Here is a 19,026-nt window from a genome sequence, read left to right as displayed (position 1 = left end):
TAGAAGTTTTAGCAAGATTTGTCAATCGGCTGGTTCTTGGAGATCATTGGTAGAGTGCAGCAGCTTTTCAAGAGATCATAGAGCCTTGAAAAGAGTCTGGTGATCAGGAAGAATCAGAGGGAAGGAAAGGAATTCAAGATTAGGGTTCAGACTGAGGATTGGAAGTGGCGGCCAGTCTTTTCTGGGTAAGTTTCAGTCCTTTTTCGAGATCGACACCAATCAAAGACTGATCAAAGTGATCTGGAAGGAGCGGGTGTGTTTTTCTTTTCTGATTTCTCCTGACCTTTTTTAGGGTTTTCCCAAACCCACGATCTGTCCTCTGTTTTTTAAACCCTATTAATCTAATTGTTATCAGTTTCTGGGTAACAGTTGATCAGATTTTAGCATTCCAGATTGGTTGGTAATGATTTTTTTAGGATTATTAGGCCTGTTTCAGAATTTCTGGGTGTTTACTAGACCTGTTTTCAGCATTCCAAGTTGGCTGTTAGCAGTTTCACGGTGTTAATTACCTTTGTTTCAGCATAAAAAACAGTTCTTTGTGATAAATTCTTGGTAGAGATGGCAGGAACTGAGTTAAAAGCTCAAGGGGAAGGTATTTTGGGGGCTGGAAACATAACTGAAAATACCTTTCAGATTACCACAGTGAAATTTGATGGATCAAATTACTTGGAGTGGGCCCAATCAGCTATGATGGTTATAGGAGGTAGAGGGAAATTAGGCTATGTGATGGGGGATGTAAAGAAACCAGCCAAGGAAGACCCATTATATGCCAAATGGGTTCAAGAGAAATATCTGGTCATGACTTGGCTGTGCAATTCCATGCAGTCTCATATTAGCCGAAATTACTTGTGGGCCAAAACTGCCAAGGAAATTTGGGACATCATGAGAGAAATCTATTCTCAGCCACTTAATGTTGCTAGGGCCCATGAACTGAAATGTGAAGTCAATAATCTTAAGCAGGGAGAGAAACCAGTCTCAGTTTACTTCTTTACTTTTAAGTCTTTGTGGCATGAAATTGATCACCTAGAGACAATTGAGTGGGAAAGTCAAAAGGATGCACAACATACAGAAAACATGTTGAAACCAATAGAGTTTTTGAATTCCTAGCTGGTCTGAATCTAGAATATGACATTGTGAGACAGCAACTTCTCACCAGAGAGAGTGCGACCCCGTCTCAGGCCTATTCCTTAGTGCACAGTGAAGAAAGTAGGACAAAGGTAGGAATCAGCCCTAGCAGCAGTGAAACCGAAGTTTGGGGGTGACAAAGGGATATGAAGAAAGAGGACAAGAGGGAGTTAGTTTGTAATCATTGCAAGAAACCGAAGCATACCGAGAACACATGTTGGAAGTTGTATCCTCATCTAATTCCAGCAAAGCTCAGAAACAAAAAGGGGAATGCCAATGTGAAAATTACTAGTGATGGTGTTTCATCCTCTAGCACAAGAACCACATCCTTGGACACCTTAGCTGCTGTCTGAGCTGCCCTGACTCAGTTCGGAAGTGAAGTTGGCACTTCAAATGCATCTAACCATATGATTGGCTTATCCTCATTGTTTAATACTTATTGCTTATCCTCTGGCAAAGACAAAGTGTCCATTGCTAATGGCTCCCCTGTTCCCATTTCTGGCAAGGGAGACATTAGATTGTCTGATGCCATCTCCTTGTCTTCAATTTTGCATGTTCCTAAACTTAGTACTGACCTACTTTCAGTTAGTAGTATCACTAAAAATCAAAACTGTTTTTTTTTTTTTTATGAATAAGGATAGTTTTATTACTTCAAAAGAAAAAGATCTCATACAACAGCCTGTGGAGAGGCATGAGCGGTAGCCTTTCTCAACTAATTACAAAGAAACTTGAAAAGAAAAGGAAAAGATGAACATTACAGCTGAGTCCAAAACAAAACTTCCCTATTTGTCCCTTTCTTAGCTAAGCCATCAGCCAAAGCATTTGCTGATTTCCCTGCCAATGTGTACTAACAGATATATTCCTTATCAGCCACTTAAATTTTTTGACTTCATTTCTATAGCACCATATAGTTTTCTCAGGATTCTGCAACCACCTCACCACCACCTTGGAGTCCCCTTCTAGAACAAGCTGTCTTACTCCTAACTGATTTGCGAGTTGCACTCCTTGTATGGCTGCTAATAGTTCTGCTTTGACTGAATCCCCAAATCCCAAAGGACCTGAATAAAGCAATATAATATCTCTAGCCTCATTTCTCAAGACCCCTCCCATTCCAAAGCGCCCTAGATTGCCCTGACTACTCCCATCAAAATTCAGTTTCATTGAACCTTCAGACGATGGAGTCCATCGTGTAGATGCCTTAGTCTTCCCAGAAGAGCACCTTGCCACTGCTAGCCAATTTCTCCACAAGTCTGAAAAGGAAAAGTGATGGAAAAGTTCCGTAGTCTTCAGCCAGTGGATTGCCCTATTCATTACACACTCCTTCAAATCTTGACTGCTCCTCTCCTTGTCTTGAAAGATTCTAGCATTCCTTTTTTCCCAAATTGTCCATAGCAAGGCTGCTCTAGCACATCTCCACATAATTCTCCCTCTTTTTTTGGGCCAACTGAAGGTAGAAGGGTTAAAGATCATGCACACTTTTGCTGGCATGTTCCCCCTACACCCAAACAATGAAAAAAGCCAATCCCACAATTCTACAAAGAAAGGATAGGACATTAGTAGGTGATAACAATCCTCCTCATGAGCTCTACAAAGAGTATACCAATTGGGTGAAATACAAAGGAAATGTCTTCTCTTTTGTAGATTATCTAAAGTGTTCACTTTCCCATTGTACACTTCCTAGAAAAAAAACCATTATCTTTGGGAGAGCCGGCCTAAACCAAATTTTCTTTGAAGGGTGTTAGTGTAGGGTATTTCTGTCATTATACTTAGATTAAGGTCGTTGATCTGTAATGTTGTGTTAGAACCAGTGCTCCTTACTTAAATAAGGGCACATATGTCTTTTCCATTAATTTCAATAATAAAAGCTCATGTCTGGCCGAATGGGGGTTATGTTCTTTGACTTCCAGTTCGAACCAGATTTTCTTCTTTTCTCTCTCTCTCTTTCTTCCACCTTTCTACCTCTCTCTACGTGATTGAACTCAGACAAACAGAACTCCAAGGCAGGCCGAACCATAACATGGTATCAGAGCTACTCGAATCTGCCTAGATTTCTATTCTTTGCGCACCCTATCTAGGGTTTCTCTTGATTTTCCTGCATTCAACTGGAGATAAGGGAAAGGGCTGAAAAGGAGTGATCGCCCTCTCCCCTTGGAGGTTTCTATGCCTCCAGTCGTGTCTAGTGTGGTCGGTTGTTGTGGTTTCTAAGATCGCCCTCCCCTAATCGATGAAGAGAAGAGGGCCGATCTGTGTGGTGCAATGGCAGTCTTGTGTGGACTGATTTTCTGCACGTGTGGTTGTTCTTTCAGTGATAAGGTAAGAGATTTCTGTGCATGATTTCTGTTGTGGATCAAATAAGAAGTATGTTTCAGATCATATGCTGGGGTTTCAGACAGTAGTGTGCTAGGGTTTATGCTGTTTTTGTGTATTTCGAAGGAAGAGTTGTGATCATATAGTGGTGAGATTTCAGGTAGCTATAGGAGTAGGGTTTGTGGTGTAAAGAGTACACTTTTCAGCAACAAGTGCTGAAATCAGTGTGATCTAGTCGTGTGCAGTGTGCAGAATCGGTGATAACAAAATGGGAGATAACAGTGATTGTAAACCAAATGTGATGGTGCCTACAGACTACCTGAATGTTCAGATGACCTCCATTAAACTAAATGGAGAGAATTATGTGCCTTGGGCTAAATCCATCAAAGTCTTTCTAAAGGCAAAGAAGAAGGTGAAACATATAAGAGAGGAGAAACCCTCCACTAACTCTCACGAGTATGAAGACTGGGAGCAAGAGGATGCTTAGATCATCACATGGTTATGGAATAGTATGGAACCCAGGATTAGTGTGAACTTCATGTTTCTTGACACTGCCAAAGATGTGTGGGACCATGCGAAGAAATTGTATTCGGGTCAGGACAATACAACCAAAGTGTATCAGTTGTTTCAGGAGTACTTTAATCTGCAACAGGGCAATCAAAGTCTTGAGGAGTACTATGCCAGTATGAGAAACATATGTAATGAGTTGAATGTCTATCACCCTCTCACTTCTGATGTCAAGATTCAGCAACAACAAAGAGAACAACTTGATGTGACTAGATTTTTGGTGGGACTGAAATCTGAATATGAACCAATATAGGCTCAGATACTAGGAGGATCAGCTCTCCCCTCTTTAGAAGAGGTATTTGCTCGACTCCGGAGGACTTCTATCGGATCTACTGAGAACTCTAATATCTCAGATAGATCTGCCTTTGCTGTGTCGGGAGGCCGTGGTGCTAGAGGTGGAGCTCGGGGAGCTCAATCTGGCCGTGGTGGTAGTAGTGGTTCGGTTTATGGCCGAAGTGGCAATGGTGGGCTTACTTATAATCGTGGTGGTGGTCGTACTGGGGACAGAGATACAGGGGGAGTCCGTGGTAGAGGACGTGGCTCAGGCCCGAGGAGGTGCACTCATTGTGGTATGGATGGACATACCATTAACTATTGTTATGATCTACATGGTCCACCCTCAACCTGGGCCAATCATGTCGTGACTAGTGACACCAATTCCAGATTTAGACAGGAGAATCGTTCATCTAATCAAATAACTCCTACATCCACAGATGATCCCGTGAAGGAAATGGTGAGTGTTCCCCGTGATGAATATGAGAGGTTTATCCAATTACAGCAGAACACGGCGACTTTCGCTCACTCAGGTAAACTGACCCTGGCAGATACCGACGACTTGTAGGTAAACTGAACTATCTAACCATTACTAGGCCAGACATCTCATTTGTCGTTAGTGTGGTGAGTTAGTTCATGCAGAAACCTCTGATTCCTCATTGGAATGCAGTTCTGAGAATTGTGAGGTATTTAAAAGGGGCTCCAGGTCGCGGTTTGATATACAAAAGTGGCGGAAAACTTGAAATAGAAGGGTATTCTGATGCTGACTGGGGCGGTTCTATGTCTGATAGGCGGTCTACCACAGGCTATTGCACTTTCCTGGGAGGTAACCTGGTGACATGGAAAAGTAAGAAGCAGACAATCGTGGCAAGAAGTAGTGCAGAAGCAGAATATAGGGCTATGGCACATACTGCTTGTGAATTAGTGTGGCTAAGGAACCTTCTACAGGAAGTAGGGTACAACATCAATACTCCAATGAAGCTCTATTGTGACAATCAGGTTGAAGTTCATATTTCTTCTAATCCGGTGTTTCATGAAAGAACCAAGCACATTGAGGTTGATTGTCACTTTGTGAGGGAGAAGGTGCTGAATGGAGAGCTAGACACTACATATGTCAATACAGGAAACCAATGGGCAGACTTGTTTACAAAAGGCTTGAGTCGGGGAAGAGTGGACTACATATGTAACAAGTTGGGAGTATATGATATATACTCACCAGCTTGAGGGGGAGTGTTAGCGTAGGGGTATTTCTGTCTTTATACTTAGATTAAGGTTGTTGATCTGTAATATTGTGTTAGAACCAGTGCTCCTTACTGGGCACATATGTCTTTTCCATTAATTTTAATAATAAAAGATCATGTCTGGCCGAATGGGGGTTATGTTCTTTGACTTCCAGTTCGAACCAGATTTTCTTCTTTTCTCTCTCTCTCTTTCTTCCACCTTTCTACCTCTCTCTACGTGACTGATCTCAGACAAACTTTACTCCAAGCCAGGCCGAATCATAACAAAGGGAAAACCTGTTAAGAGGGAAACTGACAAAGGGACTTAAAAAAGGAAGCACAAGAAATGGTCCCTTTGGGATGAGGAACCCAAATCCTATTATCTGTCTTAGACGGTTCCAAACAAACTTGATTCAAGATACATAATAGATTAGATAAGGAATTAATTTCCTCATCCCTTAACCCCCTATGAAAACCAAAGTCACAATTTGGAGCCAAAGGTTTACCCTTAATTGTGATAAAGTTTGAAATGACCTCGTTTTTATACAAAGACACAAAGAAAAGTGAAGGCAAAAGGTCCTTTAAAGGAAGATTACCGACCCAAATATCCTCCCAAAACCGGTCACTATTCCCAGAGCAAACATCATACCTGACAAACCTGAGAAACTGAGGAAGAACACTGTGAATGGCTTTCCAAGGTGTTGTCAAAGTAGCCTGCCTTGATACACCAGCATCCCACCCATTCTCTAAGTTGCCATCAATGCTTCCCACTACTTCATGCCATAATCTGTCTCTCTCCAAAGGCCATTGCCACAACCACTTCCCCAACAATGCTAGGTTTTTTTGAATCACCTTACCTAGACCCAACCCTCCCTCTTCTTTGCTTCTGCACACAACTTCCCACTTTACCAAATGGTCCTTCTTCCATTGTCTTGATTCCCATAGGAAATCCCTCATTAGTTTCTCCAACTTCTTAGCTTCCTTGGGTTGTATCCTAAAGACAAAAAGAAAGTCACTAAAAATCAAAACTATTCAATGACTTTCTTTCCTAATCGGTGTGTTTTTCAGGATCTGGAGACAAGGAAGGTGACTGGGATTGGCCGTGAGATGAATGGAATTTACCTGTTTGGAGGGCATTCACATTGGAAAGATAGAGAAGTGGGAAGGTCATTAGTTTCTCAGTCTGTAAGCGAGGTTATGCTTTGGCATAATCGGCTAGGTCATTTGTCTTTAAGGTCTTTGAAGAGTTCATTTCCTAGTTTGTTTGGATCAGTTCAAATGTCTAGTTTAAAATGTGAGAATTGTAAACTTGCAAAGCATTGTAGAACAACCTATTCTTTGAGCAATAAAAGTAGTATTCCTTTTGAAATTGTGCATACTAATGTTTGGGGACCATATCACATCACTGCTATGGAGGGATATAGATATTTTTTGTTGTTTGTTGATGACTACACTTGTTTCTCATGGGTGTATCTTATGCGTTCTCGAGATGAGGTCCCTAACCTAACTTGGATTTTTCATTAGATGGATTTGACCCAATTTGGGGTCAAAATCAAAGCTTTTAGATCCGATAATGCTAAAGAGTACTTTGTGAAACCATTGGCTTCATATCTCCTTGACCATGGGGTTTTCCATCAGAGCACTTGTCCCCATACACCTCAACAAAATGGGGTTGTTGAGAGGAAAAATAGGAAAATATTGGAGGTGGCCAAAAGCATTATGCTAACTTCCAATGTTCTCATACGTTTCTAGGGAGATGCTACCCACACTTTTGTGTACCTCATTAACCAAGTTCCTTCACAGGTCCTTAACATGAGAACTCCATTTAACCTATTATATCATGATAAAAACTTGTTTACCATTCCTCTTAAAACCTTTAGATACACCTGCTTTGTTCAGATTCTTGGACCTCATTGCTCTAAATTTGATTCTAAAGCTTTGAAATGTATCTTTCTTTGGTATGCACAAAATAAAAAAGGATATTGCTACTATGAGCCTATTTCTGGGAAACAGTTTGTTTCTATAGATGTCACATTCTTTGAGGATGTACCCTATTATCATATAGTTTATTCTCAAGGGGAGAGTAGTGAGATGGGACCTCATTCATCAGAAATTACATTACCTGTCCCAACCACTAAAGGGGAGTGTAGTGAGGAGGGTTGTCAAAGATGTTGGGATTTGAGGGCGTATCACAGGCAACGAAGGCAGGTTGATTTTGGTCATCAACAGTCCAAACCAACTCCAATTCCCTCTGTGGCTCCAAATTCAGGTACCATAGTCCCTTTACCCCCTACGACAGATGAGATACCTCCCATGCCTCCCATTATTGAGCCTTCTCCTCCTCCTTTGATGATCTTGATCTTCTAATTGCAATTCATTAAGGGAAGTGTCGTTGTACCTCATCTACAGCCCATTGTATTTCTCAGTTTCTGTCTTATGATAATTCATCTCCATCCTATAAGTCTTTTTTGGCATATATTGTTGCTATTACCATTCCCTAAACAATGCAGGAAGCCTTGTCAGCACCTGAGTGGAAGGATGCAATGAAGGTGGAGATAGATGCTCTTCTAAAGACCAATACATGGGAGTTAGTTGATCAGCCTAAAGGGAAGAAACCGGTTGGGTGTAGATGGATGTTTACAATGAAACATAATGTTGATGGCTCTATTGAAAAATGTAAGGCCAAATTAGTTGCAAAGCAAACATATGGCATAGACTATTTGGAGACCTTTGCACCAGTAGCCAAGATCAATACTATCAAAGTTCTACTATCCATTGCAGCAAATTTCTCATGACTATTATTTTAGATGGATGTCAAAAATGCCTTCCTCAATGGTGATTTGAAAGATGAGGTGTATATGGAGTTAACTCCCAGATTCTGTAATGCAAAAGTAGGGAAGAAGGTCTGCCGACTAAATAAGGCCTTATATGGATTGAAGCAATCTCCCAAAGCATGGTTTGATACATCTAGATAGGCCCTTGAAAAATTCGGTTATGTACAGGCCCAATCAAATCACACCCTTTTCATTAAGAAGATGGACTCCTCTTTGACCCTACTTGTTGTATATGTGGATGATATTGTTGTGACAGGGAGTGATACCCGTGAGATTGACTCTCTTAAGCAATTGCTTCACCAAGAGTTTGAGGTCAAAGATTTGGGAGAATTACGGTATTTCTTGAGAATTGAGGTAGCACGGTCCAAAAATGGGATTTTTGTCTCCCAAAGGAAGTATGTTCTCGATCTTTTGAAAGAAACTAGAAAGCTAGGTGTTAAACCTGCTAACACACCTATTGAACAAAATCATTGGATAAGTGCAAAAGGTGGAGAGCCCCTTGAAGATAAAGTTATGTTTCAATGATTGGTTGGGAAACTCCTTTATCTTTGCCTCACACAACCGGACATTTCTTATGCGGTCAGTGTTGTTAGCCAGTACATGCATTCCCCTAAAACCACTCACCTTCTTGCAGTTGAAAGGATTCTAGCATATCTAAAGAGATGTCCAAGCAGAGGCATACTCTTCAGAGATAATGGTTACATGAAAATATAAATCTGCACAGATGCTGATTGGGCTAAGTGTTGATGACAGGAGATCCACCCTTGGGTATTGTGCCTTTATAGGAAGAAATCTTGTCTCTTTGAGAAGTAAAAAACAGAATGTTGTTGCTCGTTCCAATGCTGAAGCTGAATACAGATCTATGGCTAATGGTGTGGCTGAAGTCTTATGGTTGAGATCTCTATTTGAAAAATTGGGCATTGCTTATGAGAAGCCCCTGATGTTGTATTGTGATAATCAGGCCACTATTAATATTGCCCATAACCCAGTTCAATATGATAGAACTAAGCATATCGAAGTAGATCGACACTTTATCAAAGAGAGAGAATTGCTTCTCAAGAAGTGTCTTTCATATATTGCCTCTGACATGCAACTTGCTGATCTCTTCACTAAGGCAGTTCCAAAGACCAAGCTGGAGACAAACTTGCGCAAGTTGGGAATGACTGATATCTACTCCCAACTTGAGGGGGAGTGTAGAGTTGTAGGGCAATAATGTCTTTATTTATGTTGCTGTTAGCATACTATTTGTTAGCTGTTAGCATGTTAGTAGTGTCAGCAAGTTAGTTATTTCAGTTATTTTCTTTAGTTGCTGATAAGTTATGTAAGGGAAATATTGTAAGTTAACTATTTTTTAAATATTTAATATAAATAGCTGAGTGGGGCAGCAATGTGTAAGTTAACCCACGCTCGTTTCTGAATTCTTTTCTCTTCGACTTCTTTCTTCTTTCTTCCCCTCTTTCTCTCTCTCTTCTTCCTCTTCTAGTCTCTGTTTTCCTTGTTGAATTCTCATCTAGAGTAGGACTGATCACAGTCTCTACTAGACAAGTATTTCATTCCCAATTTCAATCAATTGATTAAAATTTTTAACCTAAAATATCTTTATAGTGCAACTGTTAGTGCATTAAGAAACCCAGCCTGTTAAATGCGTGCTACAAGTATGAATAATACAAGATTAGTTTCTATGACTCTTTTGTATATGTTAAAATCCTCTTTAACAAAAAACAAAAAAAGCAAGCAGACTTCATGTTGAAATTTATAGGTTGACCACAAGAAATCATGCAACAAGTTTTACTTGATTTGTAATATAGATTCTGCCATACAAAATCCATTGTTACTTGTTAGAAATAATACCTGACAATATCGCACCATGTCATAGAGATTCTGCAACCCAGCATTTTCATAGAAGACCATAGAACTCTGGAAACATTAATAGCACATCCAAAAGTTATCAGAGTAAATGACAAAAAGGAAACAAAAGAAAATTTCAGAATTTTGCTGAGATGAAGTCCACCTGACGAGGAACATCACCAGGCCTATAGTACAGTACACATTCCGAAGGAAGCCCATCTCGTCCTGCCCTACCACTTTCCTGCAGTGGAGAATTTTTCTATTGGGAAAAAAACATATTATTAAAAAAAGAAAAAAAAAGCAAATTAGTGACAACCACCTGGTAGTATGTCTCCATTGATTTGCTTAGGCTATGATGGATGACAAACCTGACTATAAGCAATTATCATTTATTAAAAAGTGGTAAAGAATAAAAAGTTGCAAAATCCACAAAGAAACAAGTATTAGAATCACTAGAGCACATAAGTAAACAGGAGAAGCCCAGAAATCACAAAAACATAAATTCAGGAAACTATAAAAGTAGCCACTTGCTGTATAAGAGTTATAGGTAAATGATAACAGACAACAAAATAAACAGAAATTGTAGCCTTAACATTCAATATCTAGGTCAACGATATTGATGCAATCAATAAGGCAAACATAGTTATTCAATAACATCAATTAATGTAGTAATTTAAAGTAGTTTTCATGTAAATAGATCTGTGTAACATCTATTGCCCTGTCATTAGAAAACTACGAGTTAACTTACAGATCAACATATTCCTGTGGGATTGACCTGATTCCTTGATGGATTTCCCCCTGGAATGCCCTACATTTGCCCAATTGACCATTCCAAGATAGGCAGCATAACATTACCTTATAAGTTGAATCTAAGAATTTCCTGTTTTTTCTGATTTTTTCTAAATTTTGAGCCATAAGAAGTTTTGATCATTTTAAATTCTTCGTGGGTCTAGCCATTTTAAGTCACTAGTTAGGTCTTTTTTTTTTATCAGCAGAAGAAATTATTTTATTAGATTTAAAGAAAGCTGTGGCAGCCACTAGTTAGGTCATTGTTAGGGTTTATTTGTAGCTTCTTAGCCATTGGATCGGTTAGAAGTTATAATTTTCTACTTACTTTGTTTTGTTGCGTCAATTTCCTAATGGTGAATGCTCAAAGCACTATCCTTTGAAGTACTTGGGACTTCCTTCGGGAGGGAACCCTAGAGTCAATCATTTTTGGTCTCCAATGAGCAGTGATTGATAGAGTCAATAAGTGTTTTAAAAGCACAAGGAGCTTTTTGCGCTTGAAGCACAATGCACAAGGCAAGGCACGTGCCTTTTTGGAGCGAAACGCAAAATTTTAAAATTTTTCAAAAATGCAAAAAAATCAAAAGAAAATATTAAAAATAGTAAGTTTAAAGATACAAACTTATATTTTAAACAAAATGTTTTAAAAAGCCTATTATCTCAAATTTAAATATATAAAAATAACATATAAAGCATATTCAAAGTGAAAATGTAAAAATAAAATTAAATATAACATTGGCTGAAGTGAGAGACATCCTTTCCTCCTTGAATGCACACTTGGGCCGGGTTCCGAGGGAGCTAAACTCTGAAGCCAACAGTCTAGCTAAATCCGGTGCTCACAGGGATTACTTATTCAGTCATAGTTTTCTGCCTGTATAACTCTTTGAGTGTTTGATCTCTGTGTACATCTCCTCATGTACCTTCCTTTTTATGAATAAAGTTAACTTATTTTCAAAAAAAAATTAAATATAACATATAAAACATATTCATGCACTCAACAATTCAAGCACATGAAAATTTCATTCTCTTTATTTCTTTTCAAATTGCATTACCCTGATTCTATGAGCTGCTTTGTACTGAGCCCCTTGAGGCAAGGCCAAACGAAGGAGCCAAGGCACATGCTCAAGCACAGACTTTTTAAAGGGGCTGTTTCTAGGACTAGGCAAGGCTCAATTTCTATGGACAAAGAGGGAAGCAAACTGCTTGGTTAGTACCAATCAAAAAAATAGAGGTAGTATCCCAGAAAATTGGCATGGGAAAAGTATAATTGTTACTCATTCCAGCTCCAGTTCAGGGGAAAAATCTGATTAAGTAAATATTTAATACTCACCATCTGGCTTATTGATTCCCATACCAAATGCCACCTGCAATGCAATCAAAGATGTTGGAAATTGTGTGATATATATATATATATAGAGAGAGAGAGAGAGAGAGAGAGAGAGAGATAGAGAGATAGATAGATAGATAGAGAGAGAGAGAGAGAAAGAGTTGAGTGTAATCAAACATACCGTACCAACAATGACTTGCAACTTGTTACTGCTCCACCTGTTCAATTAAAGAATTAGTTGGGTTAGACATCAATAAATCATGTCCAATGCTCAAAAGAAGTCTATAAAGGGAATGTTTGCAAATTGAAATGAAAGCACTAACTATTTTTGTATGGTCTTAAAAAGTTTAGGTGCTTTAAACATAATGGAATTGCACATTTTGTCATCATATTGTCAATTCTATCATAAATGTTTTGTCAGTGTTTTATAGATAAAAAAAGAATATAGTTTTGATTTCCATTGTTCATTATTTTCATAATTGCACATTTCAACTCTTTCTTTCTACAAGCTTTTTGTTGTTCCTTTGTTCTTTTTGATCCACAACAAATAATTTATGAGAGCAAAATTGCACCTAGCAATGATTGTGTAGCCAAAGTAGAGTACAAAAGGTGAAGTTTCCATCAGAGCATGTCCATACTGTTTCTTCATCTCAATGGAACCTGTTGACAAGAGACAAATACCTGGATTTTTTGAAAGCCTTCCTACTAGGGTCTGTCGATAACAAAGGATTGTCAGTAGAGAGAATGCAAAGCTGGGCAGCAGAAAAATGGGAGGCCCCTTATGGGGTAAGGGTAAGGTAAGTAGAGTGGAGCAAATACCTCTTTATCTTCCCCTCTGAGGCTGAAGCCCTTAGGATCTAGAAGAAAGGTGCATGGAACTTGGCAGGAGAGCTCCTCCACCTGTAACCATGGCAGCCAATCATGGGTACTTGGTAGAAGGGGAGGTGAGGTGTCAAGGGTAGAACCAAAAGATTACTGGTTTTAAGATAATTAGTTGTAATTCTATTATTAGTATTGCAAGGGCATTTTAGACATTTTACTTTTAAGCTCCATGCAGACATTGTTACTCTAGTATAAATAGTAATAACCTAGGTGCTGCCAGCCTAGATTTTTGAGCCTCAAAATACTTCTCTTTTTTTTTATCAATAACCAGAATTTCATTAAGTAAGATACTTTTCTCTTCTTCTCTCTCCCTCTCTCCCTCTCTCCCTCTCCTCTTCTTGATTTCCTCTTGCTTTTACTTGTTTAATAAGATATCAAAACACATTTCTGGGTGCTAGAAGCAGATCCATTCAATTTCTCCATCAAAAACTTATCCTTTTTCTGATTGAAGACTGAAGAACTTGTTCAATCTGATCTGAGAAGCAAGTTTCTGCTTCCTCCTTTCTCCCTGATCGTAGAACCAAGCAAAACCTATTCTTTGATGACTGGGTGCTGTGATGAAACTTTAAAGCTATGTTTGGTTTGAAGGAAAAGGTAGGGAAAGGAAGGGAAACATAGGGAAACCTACACAAGGTTTGTAAAGGTTTCCCTACATTTTCCTTCAAACCAAACACGGCCTAAAGGTTTGTAAACCTGGTTTTTAGGTGTTTGTGGATCAAGGGATCCATTCCGGCACAGGTGTGAGCCTTGCTGATCAGGTTTTCCTGCTCTCGGATGAGTTGTCTGTTGAACAAGAGTATGGTTTGTGATTCTTTGAAGGCTGTGTAGCCAGTATTAGGTTTTCTCTTCAAGTCGGCAAGGGTTTATAAATCTATTTAGGCAGTTTTTCTTCTTGGCTATGAAGAATTAGTGGCCTAAAGTGCTTACCTACTGTTGGCTGAAAGTTACATATTTCTTGGGTTGTCTTTTTGGGTTTAGTGTTGGATGGACTGAGATATTAATTAAACATGGCCAAACCTGTCACAGTTGCTGGCCAAATTTATAATAAAAAAAAAAAACAATTCCAATCCAAGAACCAATTTCTTGGTATTTTGAAATCTGAATTTCTGGATTGAACTTGCACCAAACTTGGAACAGATCTGGAACTATAATTTAGAACTGATCACACCTGATACAAAGTACACTGAATGCAGCTCCAGAGTGGTAGTTCACACCCAATATTAGACCTAAATCGACCTCTAATTGAAGATGGTGCAGTTGTATGTATGAAGTCAATTCAGCAACCCTTCTCTGTTGATTTGAACTAATGTGAGATAAAAGCCCATCAGGTTATCAATCCACTAGTGGTCTCTTGCCCTTAACCTCTCAACCCTAAATAATCAAAACATTGCTTACAAGAAAGGCCCTCTTTTTTTTGTATAATAGGGTAGGACCTCTTCCCTAACTGCAAAATGCAGCGTCACACCCTCTACTCAAATGGATCCCGGGATCAAAACCGTATGGAAACCTCTTTTTTTAGAAAATAACATAATATATGTATAAACACATTTTGCAAATCCAATTTCAAATACAAATAAAATCCATTGTCGGTAATTTTAGATCAGGAGGAAGAAATAGTTTTCCATTTGTTCTTTTCATGCAGTATAGAAAGTTTCATATGGAAGTTATTTTCTTTTCTATTTGGGGTGAGTGGGTTCAATCCATCAACTTCAGCAGAAATATTTTCTGTGGCCAAAACTCAGAGGCAGTAAAAGAGCTAGGATGATGTGGAGTTGTGTCCCTTTTGCAGTATGTTGGTCTATATGGAAGGAGAGAAATAGAAAAGTTTTTGAGAATAGATCAAACAACATTGAATACATGGTAGTTGCAGTGACAAATATGATTTCAAGTGGGTTTTCAGACTTCCAGATTTTGATCAAGTATCTAAGGCAGATTTGTCAGAAAAATTCTGGAATACCCTTGAATTACAGCCTTGTAATGTAGAATCATTTTCAATTTGAAGTTTTGAGAATGCATGCGGTGTGTCATCTAGACAACCAAGGATGCTAGGATGTAACTCTTTTTCCTTTTAATGAAAATTTTTCTTGATTCTTCAAAAAAAAAATTAGATTTCCACCAGAGAGAATGTAAATCACAATATTCACTTTGTCTAACAAAAGGGCTGATCCTATCACTATAGTTGAAAATTACACCTACAGTCATTCAGATAATGCAAGAAAAGAAAAAAAGAGAGAAAGAGAGAAGAAGAAAGAAGTTTCAGCAATAGGTTGTGGAAGAAGAAAAGATGGGAAGAGAGAAAAGAAGAATTCAAACATCTCTCTCTAGCCCCCTTTCATCACTTTTATTAATAATTCTGTCCGAGCACAATTACTTGGATGCCCTTAATGGGGCAGCCAACACTAAAGAAATAATTAAAGAAAATAAAAGAAGGCCCATAATTAAGAAACATAACTTTTAAATATTACTTAAAAGAAATAAAGAACACTAAAGCCCATTCTCACTACACTCCCCCCTCAAGCTGAGCATAGATATCAATCATGCCCAACTTGCTTACATAATGTTGAAGCTTTGCCTTTGGGACTCCCTTAGTTAGAAAATCTACTAGCTGCTTTTCTAATGCAAAGAAAGGTAGGCACACCTCTCATGAAGCCACTCTCTCCCATATAAAGTGTGTCTACCTCAATGTGCTTAGTTCTATCATGCTGAACTGGGTTGTGACAGTGATTTAAAAGCCACGCCTAGGCGCATAGGTGATGTGCATTTCAGGGTATGTGCCTTACCTAGGTCCTAGGTGCAGCCCTTTCAAAAGGCGCACGCCTAGTGCACATTGCGCCTTAGCCTAGGCGTGCGCCTTTCGAGAACCCCCTATTTGCTAATATTGTTCATTCATTCATCCTAATAAAATGTTTTCTTAGAAAGCAATTAAAATTATAAATTCATTATTTTTTGTGTGAGAGCTAAGAATTTAACACCTAACATGGACTTGTTTGGGCTTGCCTCAAGGAGTGTGGCATAAAGGTGGCTCGTAGAACAGGAATGTAATGTGTTTTACATTACATTTGCTTCTTGAAGTAATGCAATTGAGTGAAAAAAAAAAAGAGATTAGAGGTTTTACATGCTTGAAAATGTTTTATATGTTTGATTTTATTTTTAAATTCTCATTTGAATATGCTTTACATCTTATGTTTAAGTATTTTAATTTTATATAATAGGTTTTTTAAAACATTTATTTTAAAATTTAAGTTTATATTTTTTTAATATTATGTTTAATATTTTTTATTTTTTATTTTTTTGGAAATTTCGGACTTTTTTTATTTTTTAGCATTTTTGTATTTTTGCGCCTTGCTTCAAACAGGCACACGCCTCGCCTTGCGCCTTGCGCCTTGCACCTCAGGCGCAAATTAACCCTTGCACCTTGCGCTTTTAAAACACTAGGTTGTGAGAAATGTTAATAGCAGCTTGGTTATCACAATACAACATCAGTGGCTCGTCACATGAAACACCCATCTCATTAAGGAAAGATCTAAGCCAATAACAACTCAGAAACACTATAGGCCATAGCTCTATACTCTGCCTCAGCTGAAGATTTAGCAACCACTGATTGCTTTCTGCTTCTCCAGGAAACAATATTTCTGGCTACTATAGCACAATATCCAGATGTGGATCTCCTATCATCCACATTTCTTGCCCAATCAGCAATTGTATATGCTTCTACCTTCATGTGTCCATGTTTAGCAAATAATATACCCTTCCTCGGGGTTCCTTTAAGGTAGTATAACACCCTTTCTACAGCAGTCATATGTGTGTCTCTGGGAGCATGCATGAACTGGTTGATGACACTCACAACATATGAAATGTCTGGACGAGTCATACATAGATAAAGAAGTTTCCCTAGTAATCTCTGAAACACTCCCCTATCAACTAAAAGTTATCCATCATTAGTTAAGAGTTTATGATTCACAACAATAGGGGTAGAGGCAGGTTTAGCACCAAGTTTCAAATCTCAATAAGGTCTAGCACATACTTCCGTTGAGAAATAAAGATACATTCCTTGGACCTAGCAACCTCAATGCCCAAAAAATACCACACTCCCCTAAATCTTTAATTTCAAATTCAGAATTGAGAAACTTGAGAGCACTAACTTCTTCTATATCACTGCCAATAACCACAATATCATCTACATAAACTATAAGAAATGTCGCCAGAGTGTCTTTTCTCTTAACAAAGAAGGTCTGATCTGATTGAGTTTTGAGTGTAGCCAAACCGAACAAGAGCAGCCCTAAACCTGTTTAACCAAGCTCATGGAGATTGTTTCAGGTCATAAAGTGATTTCTTCAATCTACACACCTTACCCTGCATTTCCTTGCCATATATAGCAGGAGGAAGGGACATATTTACATCTTCAATGAAATCACTATTTAGGAATGCATTCTTAACATCAAATTGATACAGAGGCCAACCAAAGGTCACTGCTTAGGATAAAAGAACTCTCACCGAAGTCATCTTAGCAACTGGAGAAAAGGTCTCAGTGTAATCTATCCCATATACCTGGGTATATCCCTTGGCAACAAGTTGAGCCTTATACCTCTCAATTGACCCATCTGCATGATACTTGATAGTGAAAACCACTTGCACCCAACGGATTCCTTCCCAATTGGCAAGTCAACAATATCCCAGGTATTGTTTTTTATGAAGGGCTTCTATTTCAATACTCATAGCATCCCTCCAATCTGGTGTGGCTAAGGCTTCTGAAATAGGCTTTGGGATGGATTGAGAGGAAATGGAGGCTAGAAACGCATAGTAGGATGGAGACAACAAGCTCTAGGAAATGTGTTTGGAAATACAATGAGTTGTACATTTCTTCTTACCTTTTCTCAAAGCAATGGGTAGGTCAAGGTCTGGAAAAAAGGGTGCTGGTGGAGGAGGTGATGGACATGTACTCTCTTTAGTAATCAAGAGTGCCTGAGACTCAACTGGAGGTGTGGGATCAACCTGTGTTTGCCTTAGCCTTTACTACTGGAACCACCTCTAGAGAATAGGATGAGTGAAAACAACTAGAGGACTAGTAGGATGAGGGGAAGGAGCAGGAGTGGAAGACATCAAAGGAAAGGATCCCTCCACGAGAATGGGGGTAATTGTGAAGGACTCAACACAAGACTCAACCAGGTGCCACTAATGGGATCAAAACAATAGTACCCTTTCTGTGTGGAGGCATAACCAAGGAAGATACACTTCTGAGCCTTGGGGTCAAACTTTTGAAACTAGGAATATGAACATAACAAGTGCAACCAAAGACCCTCAAAGGAATAGAGAAAATCTTAACATTAGGAAAGAGGACTCCAAAAGGAGATTTTAACCACAAGACTCGAGAAAGCATGCAGTTAATAAGGTATGTAGCTGTTAAAACTGCATCACCCCAAAACTTCATAGGAACATGGGTAGAAAAAAGAATGCTCCTTGCAACTTCCACAATGTGTCTGTTTTTCCTCTCCGCTACTCCATTTTGTTGTGGAGTGCGGGCACAAGAACTTTAATGAATAACTCCAAACTTCTCAAGATAAGAGGTAAGGTCATTCTCAAAATATTCCTTAGCATTTTCTGACCGAAATATTTTGATAAGAGTATTAAACTGAGTGAGTATGTGTTCATGGAACTGTTGTACAAGTTTAGGCACTTCAGCCCGAGAGCACATAAGGTAAATCCAAGTATATCATGAAAAATCAACAATAAACATGATGAAATATTTATACACACCCACATGGTAAATGGTAAGGCCCCCACACATCAGAGTGAACAATATTAAAAGGAATAGTTGATCTTTTATTACTTTAAGGATAAGTGCTCTTACAATGCTTTG

At 38.7% G+C, this 19,026-nt stretch overlaps 1 protein-coding gene across 2 annotated transcripts in view; it reads right to left on the bottom strand.

Moving 5' to 3' along the window:
- The window catches only part of RECQL2 (RECQ helicase L2), an 84,116-nt gene that overhangs the window by 37,500 nt on the left and 27,590 nt on the right, over nucleotides 1-19,026 (bottom strand). For both annotated transcript variants that reach the window (XR_737689.3, XM_010278660.3), the window contains exons 9-13: nucleotides 12,469-12,505; nucleotides 12,291-12,324; nucleotides 10,494-10,546; nucleotides 10,338-10,415; nucleotides 10,178-10,243 (exon numbers count right to left, since the gene is read on the bottom strand). Coding sequence is in view for 1 of the 2 variants with exons in the window: in XM_010278660.3 (XP_010276962.1) it covers nucleotides 10,178-10,243; nucleotides 10,338-10,415; nucleotides 10,494-10,546; nucleotides 12,291-12,324; nucleotides 12,469-12,505 (268 nt within the window). In the remaining variant the exon portion in view is untranslated. The remainder of the gene's footprint in view (nucleotides 1-10,177; nucleotides 10,244-10,337; nucleotides 10,416-10,493; nucleotides 10,547-12,290; nucleotides 12,325-12,468; nucleotides 12,506-19,026) is intronic.

The sequence above is a fragment of the Nelumbo nucifera genome, chromosome 1, assembly GCF_055504915.1.
Source record: "Nelumbo nucifera cultivar China Antique chromosome 1, China Antique-T2T, whole genome shotgun sequence".
NCBI classification, from domain to species: domain Eukaryota; kingdom Viridiplantae; phylum Streptophyta; class Magnoliopsida; order Proteales; family Nelumbonaceae; genus Nelumbo; species Nelumbo nucifera.
This window is presented reverse-complemented; position numbering and strand designations above follow the sequence as displayed.